This window comes from Nematolebias whitei, chromosome 13, assembly GCF_014905685.2.
Source record: "Nematolebias whitei isolate Nwh7 chromosome 13, NemWhi1, whole genome shotgun sequence".
NCBI classification, from domain to species: Eukaryota; Metazoa; Chordata; class Actinopteri; order Cyprinodontiformes; family Rivulidae; genus Nematolebias; species Nematolebias whitei.
The window spans coordinates 1,384,921-1,401,629 of record NC_056510.1 but is presented as its reverse complement, the minus strand read 5'-3'; the positions used below and the strand labels follow the sequence as shown (position 1 = coordinate 1,401,629).

At 43.1% G+C, this 16,709-nt stretch overlaps 1 protein-coding gene across 1 annotated transcript in view; it reads right to left on the bottom strand.

The window, feature by feature from the left end:
• fer1l6 (fer-1 like family member 6) overlaps positions 1 to 16,709 on the bottom strand; it is a 101,165-nt gene that overhangs the window by 81,866 nt on the left and 2,590 nt on the right. The window contains exons 3-15 of the mRNA XM_037687125.1: positions 15,741 to 15,795; positions 15,185 to 15,316; positions 15,041 to 15,103; positions 14,848 to 14,926; positions 14,578 to 14,734; positions 10,815 to 11,001; positions 10,302 to 10,403; positions 10,048 to 10,138; positions 9,799 to 9,916; positions 9,484 to 9,718; positions 4,451 to 4,559; positions 4,043 to 4,280; positions 38 to 158 (exon numbers count right to left, since the gene is read on the bottom strand). Coding sequence (XP_037543053.1) covers positions 38 to 158; positions 4,043 to 4,280; positions 4,451 to 4,559; positions 9,484 to 9,718; positions 9,799 to 9,916; positions 10,048 to 10,138; positions 10,302 to 10,403; positions 10,815 to 11,001; positions 14,578 to 14,734; positions 14,848 to 14,926; positions 15,041 to 15,103; positions 15,185 to 15,316; positions 15,741 to 15,795 — 1,687 coding nt within the window. The remainder of the gene's footprint in view (positions 1 to 37; positions 159 to 4,042; positions 4,281 to 4,450; positions 4,560 to 9,483; positions 9,719 to 9,798; positions 9,917 to 10,047; positions 10,139 to 10,301; positions 10,404 to 10,814; positions 11,002 to 14,577; positions 14,735 to 14,847; positions 14,927 to 15,040; positions 15,104 to 15,184; positions 15,317 to 15,740; positions 15,796 to 16,709) is intronic.

The window sequence follows — 16,709 nt, the reverse complement described above, 5'->3', positions numbered from 1 at the left end:
CGTGTGCGTGCGTGCGTGTGTGTGTTAAAGTACTCACAAACAGTATGGCCATATTCTCCAGCATGTTGGAGTTGTACAGCCGGTAGGTTCTGTCCTCCCAGTGACTCAGGATGTGAACACAGGGCTTCTTCTTCTCCAGCGGTAAAAACATGTAGTGTCTGAATGTAGTCACACACACACACACAGAGTTATTCCCTTTTAAACCCAGAAACATGCAGTGATAAACGATACGTGTCCTTATATGAGTCTAAGAACAGCAGGAGGCTGTTAGGAGACCCGGCAGGATGAGAAGTAGAAACTTGAAGAACGCTCCAACTTTTATAGGAGACCATATTAATGAGACACAAACATCTGATGGAGCGATGAGTCTTCATCTGCTCACATGTATCAGCAGGAACTGATCACTGATCCACCGTACCCGTATGAGAACAGGTACAGGTACAGGTACTACCAGCTGGTCCTCTGAGACATAAGTTAGATAAGATAGAACTTTCCTGGTCCTGCAGTAGGAGGAGTCTGTATGTTTTATCTGAGTATGCTGAACTACAACAGTAGATTATAAGAAGCTGGTGCACCACAGAGCTGGGGCTTTGACTGAAGACTTTGAGGTTCATGGATCTTGTTGCTTTTAGTCTTGGATGGTGGATTACCTCCTGTAGATTAACTCCTGTAGATTACTTCCTGTAGATTACCTCTTGTAGATTACCACTAGATTACTTCTTGTAGATTACTTCCTGTAGGTTACCTCCTGTAGATTACTTCCTGTAGATTATCTCCTGTAGATTACTTCCTGTAGGTTACCTTCTGTAGAATACTTCCTGTAGGTTACCTCCTGTAGATTACTTCCTGTAGATTACTTCCTGTAGGTTGCCTCCTGTAGAGTACTTCCTGTAAACTACCTTATATAGATTATTTCCTGTAGATTACTTCCTGTAGGCTACCTCCTGTATATTACTTCCTGTAGGTTACCTCCTGTAGATTACTTCATGTAGATTACCTCTAGTAGATTACCACTAGATTACCTCCTGTAGATTACTTCCTGTATGTTATCTCCTGTACATTACTTACTGTAGATTACCACTACATTACCTCCTGTAGATTAACTCCTGTAGATTACCACTAGATTACTTCTTGTAGATTACTTCCTGCAGGTTACCTCCTGTAGATTACTTCCTGTAGGTTACCTTCTGTAGAATACTTCCTGTAGGTTACCTCCTGTAGATTCGCCAAGTTTTCGTGTGAGTTAGTTCACTGTGGAGACCCTGAAGAAGGAACAGCTGAAAGAAGAAAACCTAATTTTTTAGATGCACCTGTAGAAGCAGGGGGGGGGGGGGGGTGATGGGGGGCTTGACCCCGCAGATTTATCTTAGGCCATCCAGTCATTTGAGGAAACTACACTTTGAAGCAATATAAAAACTGGAAAGCTTTGTTTCCTCAAATGATAGAGGTGGTCAGTTTACATAGATACGTGGTGGTAGCCATCTTGGATATTGATGTGGCAACTCACTTTTTCATACTGAACTTAATTAGGCCTAGATGCAGCGACACCCCAAAATGAAAGTGGGTATCTCTCTTATTTTTCAATTGCTCTTGGCACCAGGACACCCTAGGCCACAGTTCAGTGATCGACTTTGTTGTTGTCTCATCTGATCTGCGGCCGCATGTCTTGGACACTTGGGTGAAGAGAGGGGCAGAGCTGTCCACTGATCACTACCTGGTGGTGAGTCGGCTCCGATGGTGGGGGAGGATGCCGGGCAGACCTGGAAGACCCAAACGTATTGTGAGGGTTTGCTGGGAACGTCTGGCAGAGTCTCCCATGAGACGGAGCTTCAACTCCCACCTCCGGGAGAGCTACGAACATGTTCCGGGGGAGGCGGGGGACATTGAGTCCGAGTGGGCCATGTTCCGCACCTCTATTGTTGAGGCAGCTTATCAAAGCTGTGGCCACAAGGTTGTCGGTGCCTGTCGCGGCGGTAACCCTCGAACCCGGTGGTGGACACTGGCGGTGAGGGATGCTGTCAGGCTGAAGAAGGAGTCCTATTGGGCCTTTTTGGCCAGTGGGACCCCAGAAGTAGCTGATGGTACCGGCAGTCCAAGCAGAATGCGGCTTGGGTGGTCACTGAGGCAAAAACCGGGCATGGGAGAAGTTCGGAGAGGCCATAGAAAATGACTTCTGTACGGCTTCGAGACGATTCTGGTCCACCATTTGGCATCTCGGGGGGGAAGCGGTATGCCACCAACACTATTTATAGTGGAGATGATATGCTGCTGACCTCAACCCAGGATGTCGTTGGTTGGAGTACTAGAAGACCTTAATCCCACTGGCATCTTCCACTGAGGAAGCGGAGCCTGGGGACTTTGGGTTGGGCTCTCCAATCTCTGGTGCTGAGGTCACCGAGGTGGTTAAAAAGCTCCTCGGTGGCAAGGCCCCAGGGGTGGATGAGATTTGCCCAGAGTTCCTAAAGGCTCTGGATGTTGTGGAGTTGTGTTGGCTTACATGACTCTGCAATATTGCGTGGACATCGGGGGCAGTTCCCCTGGGTTGGCAGACTGGGGTGGTGGTCCTCCTATTCAAAGAGGGGGACCGTAGAGTGTGTTCCAACTACAGGGGAATCACGCTCTTAAGCCTCCCTGGTAAGGTCTATTCAGGGGTTCTGGAGAGGAGGGTCTGTCGGATAGTCAAACCTCGGATTTAGGAGGAGCAGTGCGGTTTTCGTCCTGGTCGTGGAAACCTGGACCAGCTCTACACCCTCAGCAGGGTCCTGGAGGGTGTGTGGGAGTTTGCCCAACCAGTCTACATGTGCTTTGTGGACTTGGAGAAGGCATTCGACCGCGTTCCTCGGGGAGCCCTGTGGGGGGTACTCTGGGAGTATGATGTACCAGGTCCTTTGCTACGGGCTATTAGGTTCCTGTATGTCCGGTGTCAGAGCTTGGTCCGCATTGCCGGCAGTAAGTCGGGCTCGTTCCCAGTGAGAGTTGGACTCCGCCAAGGTTGTCCTTTGTCACCGATTCTGTTCATAACTTTTATGGACAGAGTTTCTAGGCACAGCCAAGGTGTTGAGGGGATCTGTTTTGGTGGCCTTAGGATCGCTTCTCTGTTTTTTGCAGATGATGTGGTCCTATTGGCTTCATCAAGTTGTGATCTTCAGCTTTCGCTAGAGCAGCTCGCAGCCGAGTGTGATGCGGCCGGGATTAGGATCAGTTCCTCCAAATCCAAGGCCATGGTCTTGAGCCAGAAAAGGGTAGAGTGTCCTGTCCAGGTCAGGGAGGAGGTCCTGCCCCAGGTGGAGGAGTTCAAGTATCTCGGGTCTTGTTCACGAATGAGGGAAAAATGGAGCGTGAGATTGATAGGCGGATAGGTGCAGCGTCAGCAGTGAAGTGGGTGCTGTACCCATCTGTTGTGGTGAAGAGAGAGCTGAGTCAAAAGGCGAAGCTCTCAATTTACCGGTCGATCTATGTTCCTGCCCTCATCTATAGTTAGGATGCCTCCTGGACACCTCCCTGGTGAGGTGTTCCGGGCACATCCCACTGGGAGGAGATCCAGAGGAAGACCCAGGACACGCTGGAGGGACTATGTTTCTCGGCTGGCCTGGGAACGCCTTGGGATTACCCTGGAGGTTCTGGCCCAAGTGGCTGGGGAGAGGGAAGTCTGGGCCTCCCTACTTAAGCTGCTACCCCCGCGACCCAACCCCGGATAAGCGGAAGAAAATGGATGGATGGATGTTTCCCCAATTGTTAGCTTCTGGTTTGACAGGATGAGGCTCATCCTTTGCCTGGCAGTTGTGATGAATGACAAGTCATATTGAATCACATCTCATTGCAAGTGAAGGCTGAATCACGTCATGAATCAGCCTTTGCTGCTCTTGGCACAATGTTAGATACATAAACTGATTTATCAGTTTAGGAACCCGACTGATGTCCATGTGGTTATCATAGACTACAACGGTGTGGGCTACTTAAAGGACCAGTCAGTGTAAAACTTTCCCTGATGCCCCTGAGAGAACGTGGATGAAGTAAAGAAAACAAGTTTAAACAACTCAACCTGTTTCCTTCCACGATCTGAGGTCTCTCTGGGGGGGTGGTGGACTTGCAACTCATGCTGGAGTCTGATGGGTCTTTGGGCAGGAGGAGGGTGGAGGAACCAACAGGATAGGAGCCAGGAGGGGATAAGCCACTCACATCGCTGCTGTCCGGGATGTCTAGAGCTTTTCTCCTCCGAGTCACAGCAGGACTCGTGGCACTCGGATGAGCTGCAGACTCCAGAACATTACCAAAGTTACCTGAAGGAGGAATCGAAGCAGAGAGGTGTCAGTGGTCCATCAACTGACAGATGATAATACATAAAAGTGGGTTTAACAAGGAAAATATGTATTTCACTGACATTTTATGTTTGTGTTTGTGACTGTGTGTGAAAAGCTTTTTTGTTTTAAAAGTGTCGACAGTGACTCACCCAGGGAGAACTCAAAACTGATGGGCCTGTCGCCGATCTTCCGGTCGATCATGGTGGCTTCAAAGATTGCACCGAACAGCATGAAACTCTCACAGTCATCTTCAGTCGGCTGCACACACACCGTGTTTAAGTGAGTTTTACAAATATGATTGTAACTAACAAACACTAACACCATAATCTGCTGAAGACAGACCCACACAATGAGCTCCATGTCTGGATTCTTGTTGACAAACTCCAAAACTAGGTATGGGTTTTCAAACTCATGGGTTTAGTTTTTGACATGAGAAAGTGTAGAATAGCCAGATACTACCGTAAGATACAGACTCATGCTAGCTGTAAATGAAACAACACAATTCAACCTTTATTTCTACAGGTAAATCCCATTGAGCCTCGAGGACTCATTTACAAGAGAGACCTGATTTAATAAAGAATGATGACAACAATGGACAACAGCAACAAAAATAAACAGTTATAAAAAGTCATACAATTTTTTTTTAACAAGTAGGATGTCTAAAAAAAAGAAAAGTAAAAAGAAAAGAAAAGTAACAAAAAACATCTAGATTCTAAGTCGAATGTAGAAAACTAAAAACAGGAACATGTCTGCATTGGTCCCTGTCAGGAGTCCAACAGATTCTTAAAACCACTTAGAGAGGTCAAAGGTCGAGAGCTTCAGATCTTTTTGTAAGATATTCCAAGAAACAGGAGCGGAGTAGGAGAAGGTCCTTTTGTCTAGTTCAGTCCTCATTAAGGGAACACTGCAGGTAATAATGTCCTGAGAGCGCACGCTGTAGCTGCACTCACACAGAGACATGTAGGAGGAGATGTATGAAGGCAGCAGACCAGGAAGTGATTTAAAGATGAAAATGTACCAGTGGGAGAGTCTGTATGAAGTTAATGATGTCCAGTTAACCAGTGAATACTGGGTGCAGTGGTGGGTACAATAATCACAGCCAGTTATGAATCTTAGTGCACCATGATAGACAGCATCCAACATCTGCAGCATCCAACATCTGCAGCATCCAACATCTGCAGCATCCAACATCTGCAGGGTTCTTGTAGGAGCGTTCATGTAAATAATGTCACCGTAATCAATGGAGGGAAGGAAAGTCACAGATACAAGGTGTTTCCTAACATTCAGGGTTAGACAGGATCTGTTTCTGAAAAAGAAACCCAGTTTAACTTCCAGTTTCTTTACCAAGTTTTCCACATGAAGCTTAAAAGAAAGATGTGAGTCGACCAAGATACCCAAATATTTATAGGAATCAACAAACTCAATGGGGACACCATTTGAGGATGAAATCAGAGGAAGAACTGCTGGGACCAACTTCCTATTTAAAAAAGCATCCCTTTGGTTTTGTCGGCATTTAGGACAAGTTTGAGGTGAAACAAATCAGTCTGGATGATGTTGAATGCAGATTTCAAAAGCTGGAAAGCCTTAGCAACTGTTTTAGCTCGACAATAAACAACTTTTTCATCAGCATAGAAATGTATGGATGCATTAGGGATGTTTTTACCTACATTATGTATGTAGATTGTAAAGAGGGTAGGTCCTAAGACTGAGCCTTGTGGTACACCATTGTTGACTGATAAATAACTGGAGGAAGTACCATTATGTTGAACACATTGCCTCCGGTCTGAGAGATAGTTAGAGAACCAACCAATAGTGTGTTCTGAGAAACCAGTTTCAGAGAGTTTATGACACAAGATGTTCTGATCCACAGTGTCAGAATCTTTAGACAGGTCTAAGAAAAGTGCAGCACAATAATCCTTAGCATCCAGTGCTTCAAAAACGTCATTAAGAACCTTCAGTGAAGCAGTGGTTGTGCTGTGTTGCTTTATGTTGTATTTGTGACCTTTGTTGGTTGCTCGTTGCTTATTTACTGTTAAGGTTTTAGCTTTTTAAAATGTCCATCTGTCCATTCATCCATCCATCCATCCATTCATCCATCCATCCATCCATCCAACCACCCATCAATCCATCCATCCATCCATTCATCCTTCCATCCATCCATCCATCCATCCATCCATCCATCCATCCATCCATCCATCAGAGGATCCATCCATAATCCCAGTTCCAAAGAGCTCTACAGTGACTGGTCTGAATGACTACCAGTCAGTAGTCCTCACCGTGATAGTCGCTAAATGCTTCGAAAGACTGGTCATGACCCACATCAAAACAACCATCAACATCAGTGTGGACCCTCATCAGTATGCATACCATGAGAATTGATCAACAGAAGACACCATCTCCTCTGTGGTCCACACTGCTCTCACCCACCAGGAGCAGAAGGACTCTATGTCCGTATGCTCTTTGTGGACTTCACATCTGTCTTCAACACCATGATCCCCCAAACCCTGATGGACAAACTACTCACACTAGGACTAAGCCCCTCCATTTGCAACTGGGTCCTGGACTTCCTAATCAACAGATCACAGTCTCTGAAGATCCATAATTTATCCTCCTCCACCATAATCCTCAGCACTGGCTCCCCACAGGGCTGTGTGTTGAGCCCCCTCCTGTTCACTCTGCTTATGTATGACTGCACACGTACCCATCCAGGCTGTCACATTGTAAAATTTGCAGACGATACAATGGTGGTGGGATGTATCACAAACAATAATGAGTCCATCTACAGGCAGGAGGTGGAACACCTGGAGAGCTGGTGCAAAGAGAATAACTTTCACATCAATGTGGAGAAGAAGAAGGAGATGGTTGTGGATTTCAGATGGAACAAACACACCTACACCCCCTGAATGTAGGAGGATCTGTGGTGGAGGAAGTGGTCTCCAGCTACAAGTACTTGGGTGTGCACCTGAACAACAACCTCAGCTGGAGCAACAACACCACCAGCCTGATGAAGAAAGCTCATCAGAGACTCTACTTCCTCAGACGGCTGAGGCGAGCTGGTCTGGAAGCTCAGTCCTCACCTCCTTCTACAGGTGTGCAGTGGAGAGCATCCTGTGCTCCAGCATCAACGTGTGCATGGAAGCTGCACAGCTGCAGAAAGAAAAGCTTTGCAGAGAGTGGTGAAGGCTGCACAGAAGATGTTGGAATCAGTCTCCCCACCATCACAGACATCTACACCTCCAGATGCAGGAAGAGGGCCACCTGCATCATGAAGGACCCCACTCACCCAGCACACACACTTTTTGCCCCGCTCCCCTCAGGAAGGAGGTTGAGGAGCATTAAGTGTAGAACCACTAGACTGAGGAACAGCTTCTACCCTGAGGCTGTTAGACTCATGAATCTCTAACCAGAATAATCACTGGGAAAAATCACATCCTGGTGCTGCTGATCTGTTTCATGTTGCTGCTGCTCTGTTTCATGTTGCTGCTGATCTGTTTCATAGTGCTGCTGATTTGTTTCATATTGCTGCTGATCTGTTTTATGTTGCTGCTGATCTGTTTCATATTGCTGCTCATCTGTTTCCTGGTGGTGTGTTTATTCATGATCATCTGCTCACACAGACTCATTTGTGCTGCTGTTCAGCAAATAGTTTTTGTACTAGTGCTTAATAATAATAATAATAATAATGAATTTAATTTGTAATGCACTTTTCATTAACAAAAATCTCAAAGTGCTACAAAGTGCAACTAAAATCAAAGATAAAATCAACTAAAGTCAAAGATAAAATCAACTAAAGTCAAAGATAAAATCAACTAAATCAGTGATAAAATCAACTAAAATCAATGATAAAATCAACTAAAATCAATGATAAAATCAACTAAAATCATTGATCAAATCAACTAAAATAAATGATAAAATCAACTAAAATCATTGATCAAATCAACTAAAATCAATGATGAAATCAACTAAAATCAATGATAAAAATCAACTAAAGTCAGTTATAAAATCAACTAAAATCAATGATAAACTCAACTAAAATCAATGATAAAATAAACTAAAATCAATGATGAAATCAACTAAAGTAATAATGAAATCAACTAAAGTCAATGCTAACATCAACTAAAATCAATGATAAAATCAACTAAAATCAATGATAAAACCAACTAAAATCATTGATAAAATCAAAGATAAAATCAACTAAAGTCAGTGATAAATTCAACTAAAATCAATGATAAAATCAACTAAAATCATTGATAAAATCAACTAAAAATCATTGATAAAATCAACTAAAATCAATGATAAAATCAATGATACAATCATTTGGAGGCAGGATAGGCTTGCTTAAAAAGAAAAGTCTTTAAGCCTTCTTTAAAGTCAGTCAATGATTGTGGAGCTCTCAGATATTCAGGGAGGGAGTTCCAGAGGCGGGGGGGCAGCCACACAGAATGCCCGATCTCCCATGGTTCTTAATTTAGTTCGTGGAAGGTGGAGGAGATGACTGTTCTGTGATCGTAGGGACCGGGTGGATGAATATGGAGCAAGAAGGTCCTTCAGATAATCCGGTGAATTTCCGTATAAACACTGATGGTGATGAGAGCAATTTTGTACTGAATTCTGTAGGTGACAGGAAGCCAGTGGAGGTTATGGCGTATGGGTGTAATATGTTCAAATTTACGAGCTCTCAATAAAATCCTGGCTGCACTGTTTTGAATATATTGAAGCTTCTGAAGGTTTTTGCCGGGTATTCCAGTAAACAGGGAGTTGCAGTAGTCGAGCCTGGTGTATTTTTAGTTTAGTGTATTTCTTAGTTCATATCTTAGATCTTATTATTGTTTTTCTTTACAATTTATACTTTTGTTGGATGTAACTGGGACCCTGTGTGCACAGTTTCATTCCACCACATGTACCAGATATTATGAGAATGACAATAAAGAAACCTTGACCTTGACTTTGACCTTGGCGAATGGTTTTCTTCACTCTCCTCTTAAATCCTCCATCTTTTCTGTCCAAACTTGGAATATTTTGGTCCTCTGAAGAATGTTTGTTATTCTCAAGGTGTACAAAAACTGATGTAAAGTTTATTCTTTGGCACTCTTAATAAATCTCAACAAATGTTATTTTAGTGGGATTACATAAATTTGCTACATCATCTTTTTATGGAGCACAAAATATATTTTATTCTTACCACAGGAGGAGATTCCACAGGCAGAACATCTGCTGCTCCAGCTTTCCCTTTGTCATCATCAGCTGCTCCTCCTGCACCTCCTCCACCTCCTCCTACAGCAGGAGTCTTCCCGTCCTTCCCTCCAGATTTGGCTGCTTTAGCATCTTTTACAGGTTTGCTCATTCGGCTGAGTTTGGACTCCGAGCCCGCCCCCCCTGACATGATCTCCACCGTCAGCTCCAAGTAGATCCGACCCCTGACCCCACACAGTCAGACACGAGGGTGTTGGCATCAAAACATTTGCCTTCAGTAAAATCTGTTTCCAATGTCACAAACCTGTAGGACACGCCCTCTCCGATGCCTTCATTGAGCTCTCCTGTGTCGTCGCCCAGAGAGTAGTTTCGGGCCGAGCCATACAAGTTGATCCAGGCGGGACCAAATGTTGGTAAGAACCCTGACGATGGAGAGAAACATGAAAACTACCAGGAGGAACCAACAACTCAAAGCAGTGTGCTGAGTGATGTCATTGACTCTGTTGCTTCCTGCCCTTCTGTCTGTTTTCATTCCTCTCTCTATCTCTCTAACCTTTGTCGCCATCTTGTTCGTTGGAAATGCGTCTCAGGTCTAAATAATGGGTTCCTATGGCGACATCATTTACGCTCCCCTCATCCCAGACCTGCAAGGAAAACAACAAAAATAATAATAATCTAATTTTACCAGGTAGACCAACTGAGGACCAGTTATTATTTACAATAACAACCTGATGCAAGAAATCTAAATTAGGCAGCATTTTTCCAGATTTGGAGACATTATTTTATTTAGTTCACAGACTTTCTGACCTGGATCTTCAGTCTCTGACACAAAGGAGGAAACATCTCGGTGAACACGATTTGCTCGTTCCACACCGGGTCGGCGGTGGACTTCTGAGTGGACGTGCGGCCCTAAAATACACAAATGACATCTTACTCAGCAAACACTCTAAAGTTTGTTTTAAACACTACAGAAAAACTACTTTCTAAATGTATGCACTTGTTTTCTTTAATATTCATTAAAAAATTTGGTCGGATGAATGGACAGACAAATGGATGAGTAGATGGACTCAATGAATAGATGGATAAATGGATGAATGGAAGGAGAATAGATGGTGTAGAAATATATATATATATATATATATATATATATATATATATATATATATATATATAGTATAGGTTAATTGTCAATGATTTGTTGAGATGAAAACATTTAATGAGAATAAAAATCATTTGATGTAGAAGAAAGGAGCGCAGTAATTTAACAACTGTTTGCATGTGTTCTTGGTCATCGTCTCCGTTGAACAGTTTTCAGCTCACCACTTGTCTGAAGAAGGTGACCACAACATACGGGTCTATGAGGGCCGTGTTGTCTCCGATGAAGGCCTTGGTGACGTTGGCCATGATGCTGGAGTTGTTCCTGGGGAGGCCCTCCGCTCGGTACACCTTCACACAGAAACGAGCCCACGGTCGTTCAGAGGGAAACCCCTCTGGAATCAACAAGTTCCTGACAGAAACAGCAGAGAAGAGCAAACATCTTAGAGAAGAAACGTCTAATTTAATCTACGACTCTGTTCTCATCGTCCATATTGTTTGGACGACAAGTCCCAAAGGTCAAACTGAACTTTTTTTTAAATGGAGGTCATTTCTTAAGGTAAATATGTTAAAACAGCTGTGAGCTTGTAGCTTTGACAGGAGAAATGTGCACTGGTGCTTCTAAACTTCACGTGAAAAATGGTCAAATGTTTTACACAAACAGTTCCTGAGTGTAAGATCACAGAGAAAATGAAATGTGTAAAATGACCTTCACACAGATCTAAATGCAACAGAATCATAATTTCTGAGTGATTTTTTTGTGTGTCTATATTTCAAGTACAACTAAAACAAACCAACCCCAGCTTTCTTTAAGCTGTTGATTTTCTAAGTGTTTGTTTGTTTGTTTGTTTCTGTAAAGACGACGAGGCTTCAAGTCAGTAAAAGGTCAAAATTTAAATGTGGGCTCAGTAACTGGTACATTTTTCATGTCATCTTTTGTTGTCAGGAGCAGACTTGTTGGGCGACCCGGCACGATGCGCGTCCAGCCCGTCTGGAACCGTACTTCCATTACTTCCATCGTCCATCTGGACTGCCTCACCCTCCTTCCCTCAATCAACATCCCTAACATTTTCACTGGAGCACGCTGCTAACAGGACCAATTCAATTCAATTCAGTTTATTTCTATAGCACCAGTTCACATCAAAGTTGTCTCAGGGACTTTACAGGAACATCCACATAAAAGCCAGTTAGTAAAGTTCTCTATCTAAGAATCCAGCAGACAAGATGAATCTTGGCTTCGGTGCAGTCTCCCATCCTGAGCAAGCACAGTGGAGACAGTGGAAAGAAAAACTCCCTTTAACAGGAAGAAACCTCCAGCAGAACCAGCTCAGGACAAGAGACCATCTGCTTTGACCGGCTGGGTTTGGTAGGAACAGATACACAATGGCAGGTCAAGAATCACATGTTAAGATAGAAATAGTATCAAATGAAAACTATTCAGTTTTAACAATTAATTTAAGGAAATGAGGTCAGTTTGTCCTCTAGTAGTCTAAGTCTATAGCAGCATAACAAGCCAACCCTAACTGCAGTTACTGGGAGAGATCATATCTCTCCAGTTTTAGCTTCTCTCCATTGGCTCCCTGTCAAATCCAGAATAGAATTCAAAATCTTACTTCTAACCAACAAAGCTCCCAACAACCTAGCTCCATCTTATATATCAGATCTTATTGGTCCATGTTTTCCTAACAGAGCACTTCACTCTCAGACTGCAGGTTTACTTGTGGTTCCTAGAGTTTCCAGCAGCAGAATGGGAGGAAGATCTTTCAGTTCTCAGGCTCCTCTCTTGTGGAACCAACTTCCAGTTTCTGTCAGTGAGGCTGACACATTGTCCAGTTTGAAGACTGGGATTAAGACTTTCTGTTTGATAAATCCTATAGTTGGACTCTGGCAGCAGCATTTTGGATCAACTGAAGACGTTTTAAAGAAGCATTTGGACACCCAGATAATAAACCATTGCAATAGTCCAGTCTAGACGTGACAAATGCATGGACCAGTTTTTCTGCATCATCTTTAGATCAGATGTTTCTAATGTTAGTGATATTACGCAGGTGGAAGAAGGAGGTTCTAGTAACGTTTTTAATGTGGGGGATAAAAGACATGTCCTGATCAAAAATAACACCAAGATTTTTAACATTAGAGCTGGAGGACAGATTAATGCATCTAAGGAGGGAGAAAGACTGAAACATTCATTACTAAGGTGCTCAGGTCCAAAAACTAAAACCTCAGTCTTGTCTGTTCAACAGGAGAAAATTAAGGGTCATCCAGGTTTTTATGTCTTTAAGACATGCTTGTAGTCTAAATAGCTGATTGGATTCCTTGGGTTTAATGGACAAATATAATTGTGTATCATCAGCATAACAATGGAAATTTATCCCATTTTGTTTAATAACTTTACCTAATGGAAGCATATATAAAGTAAAGAGTATTGCCCAAGCACTGAGCCCTGAGGAACTCCATGACTAACTTTGGTGTACAATGAAGATTTAGTATTTACATTTACAAACTGGAATCTATCAGATAGATATGATTAAAACCAATTTACAACCATTCCTGTAATTCCAAAGGCTGCGTTGACGTTGGACCTCAGAAAACACAGTGGACCAACACCAGCAGATGACATGGCCCCAAACCATCACTGACTGTGGAAACTTGACACTGGACCTCAAGCAACGTGGGTTCTTTGCCTCTCCTCTCTTCCTCCAGACTCTTGATTTCCAAAGGAAATGCAACATTTACTTTCATCAGAGAACATAACTTTGGCCATGTCATCTGCTGGTGTTGGTCCACGGTGTTTTCTGAGGTTCAAGGTCAACACAGCATCTACCAGGAAGTTTTAGAGACTTCCTGCTTCCTGCTGCTGACCAACTTTATGGAGATGCAGATCTCATTTTCCAACAGGACTTGGCACCTGCACACAGTGCCAAAGCTACCAGTACCTGGTTTAAGGACCATGGTAACCCAGTTCTTAACTGGCCAGCAAACTCTCCTGACCTTAACCCCATGGAAAATCTATGGAGTTTTGTGAAGAGGAAGATGTGATACACCAGAGCCAACAATTCAGAAGAGCTGAAGGCCACTATCAGAGCAACCTGGACTCTCAGAACATCTGAGCAGTTCCACAGACTGATCCACTCCATGCCACGATGCATTGATGCAGTAATCCAGACAAAAGGAGCAACAACTAAGTATTGATGCTGAACATGTTCATACTTTTCATGTTCATACTTTAAAGTTGGCCAACATTTCTAAAAATCGTATTTTTTTTATTGGTCTTAAAGTAATGTTCTCATTTTCTGAGATACTGAATTTGGGGTTTTCATTAGTTGTCAGTTCTAATCATCAACATTAAAAGAAATAAACCTTTGAAATATATCAGTCTGTGTGTAATGAATGAATATAATATACAAGTTTCACTTTTTGAATGTAATTACTGAAATAAATCAACTTTTTCATCATATTCTAATTTTATGACCAGCACCTGTATAAATAAACTGAATTGAATTGAATTGAATTGAATGAATTAAACAGATATGTAGACCTGTTTGATTTATCTGAGCTGTTAGCTGTTAGCTGTTAGCTGTTTGCTCTCTCAGTATAACATTCCCTACATCTCTTCACATAAAGTTTATGTTAACTTGCTGTAATTAATGTTGCATTAGGATTCGTCTCAACATGTTTTATTCAATCACCATTGAGAGGCAAAGTTATGAATGTTTGATAATGTTACAGCTCATGTACCAGAGGTTTTATTTATGGTATTTTAATGTAAATTCAGGAAATATTTTGGAGCACCCTCTGCCACAGGCCAGGATGAGACGCGACAGTTGTGTAGTTAAAGTTGTGTCTCGATAAAGTGCAGTTGTAGTACACAGATCTTCTTCACACAAAGACACATTTTGAGTGTCTGATGGTGCATGGTAATCTAAATATGTTGCGGTGCGTTCCAGAAAACCTTTGCTAACTGTATCGTCAACATTCAGTGTCGTACTTTTCTATCTGTTCTTCAGCATCGCTTGCTTTCAGCCCTGGCAGCATGGTGTCTCCCTTTGCCGAGACACTGACGTCACACTTAATGTAACCTTTGACCCCAGTGCTGATGTCAACAGGATTGGTCAACATCGCCCACTTATTGATGAACTGGTGACCTGGGGGGCAGAACAAAGACCGTCGTCACACAACTCCTCAGAATAAAGTGATTATTGGAGCTTGGTTTAGGCTCATCTGGACAGATTAGAGGACACGTGAGACAAAGGTGGACCTGGCTGCTTGTAGACCGTCCCTGCGTCCAACTTAAAGGACCCCACAGAGAAAGTCCTCAGCATTTTGGAGTGAACCACCTGCAGGGAGACGGATCAACAAGCCACACAGTCTGAAATGGAAAAAGACAACTCTAACAGAATAAATATATTTGTTCTGACGTTTCCGCACGATGCCCATCGACGCTTACCCACCGTCAGCTTGATGACTTTGTCAAAGAAGATTTCTTTATGGGCGAAGAAGTCGAACACAAAGTACTGGAGGAAGGAGATGGAGGTTGACGGTCAGTGAACAGTTTGTTCCAAAACTGAGGGTTCAAATGAAAAAAACGTTTTTACCTCGTTGTAAAACGGAGCGTTGGTTCCCTCTTTGACCGTCGTCTGTTTCTTTTCTTCGCCAATCTCGATCACCACGCTGGGGTCAATGTTTTCCCCCACAAGTTGCCTGGCTTCTGTGATATTGACGGCAATCTACGAGATAAACGTGCAAGAATTCCTCAAGTTTCAACTCAAATCATTTTTAGGTGAAAAACAACAAAGTTGTAAAAGTTTGGGTCAAATTTTGGAGTTGACCATGTGAGATGTGTTAGCAGTCTTAAGTGTGTTGTGAATGATTCTCAGCTACTACCACACCGTGCCATCTGTAAAACTGACACAGTCATTTTTATGTTTGCTATGTCAGTTAGCTGTGGCAGCCATCTTGAATTGGGCTGACTAGAAAACGACCCCTGGAGAAAAGCACCAGGTCCCCGGAACCCCACATCGAAGAGTTGGCTAAAAATGGATGGATTGATGTTTTGCTAACACACACACAAAGTGGAACTTTATTGGCCACGTTTTGCCTTTTGGTGGCAGCTACCAACAACAATCAGATTTGGGTCGTGTCTGCTCTGACCTGGAAGCTCTGCGGTTTCCCTTCACTGTCGTGGATGCGAGTTATGAGTTTGGCTCTGTGGAAATTCACAAAAAACATTCACTTAGTTTTTTTTTTCCTTTGCAACATCTCTTAGTTATCTAAAAGATAAAACACGTTCAAGGATTTTTTTAAGCTTGCTGACAGATGAAAATAAATGATCCCAAACCCACAGAACTCTTCTTTGGTGGGTTACAAACACAAACATCCACTTTCATTAAACACTTCTCGTTTTATGGCCATGGGGAGCTGGTGTCCAGCTGTCCCTGTGTGAGAGGCAGGGGACAGGTGGACAGGTGTCCAGTCCATCAGAGGGACACATAGAGACAAACAGCCACTCTCCCCCTCACCTCGATATGATTTAGTTACCACTGAACCAAACGTAGAGGGTTTTTTCTGCAGGAGAAAACCCACACATATAAGACCGGGGGCAAACCTGTGAACTTCTAGCTGAGCAGCAACGACTCTAACCACTGCACCACCCTTACAAACAAAACGTCAATGCGGAAGTTAACTGAGCAGTTTAAAACCAACACTTGTGAAGTAAAACCATGAGATTGTTGATGTCGTCATGTGTTTCCTGGTGTGTGTTCATCTTTATTTCATTTGGACTTTAGTTTTCTGTTTTCTTTGTGTTGATTTTCTGTCGCCTTCTATTCCCTCACCAGTCCACTTTTTGTGTAACTCTTGAGCTTCTTGTGCGTCCAGATTGTCATTCTCTGTTTTTGTACGTTTGCAGCTTCACCAGCTTTATTGAAAGACAGACTCGTGTCGGTCTTCGTCCTCGGGTCCAAAGCTCCAACTGAACTCTGAAAGATCTAAAGCTTGACCTGGTTAGAGCCCTTCACACGAGATGATGACACGTAAAGTTACAGGCGGTCTTTGTGGGGTCTTGATGGGGTCCTGATGGGGTCTTGATGGGGTCTTGATAGGATCTTGATAGGGTCCTGA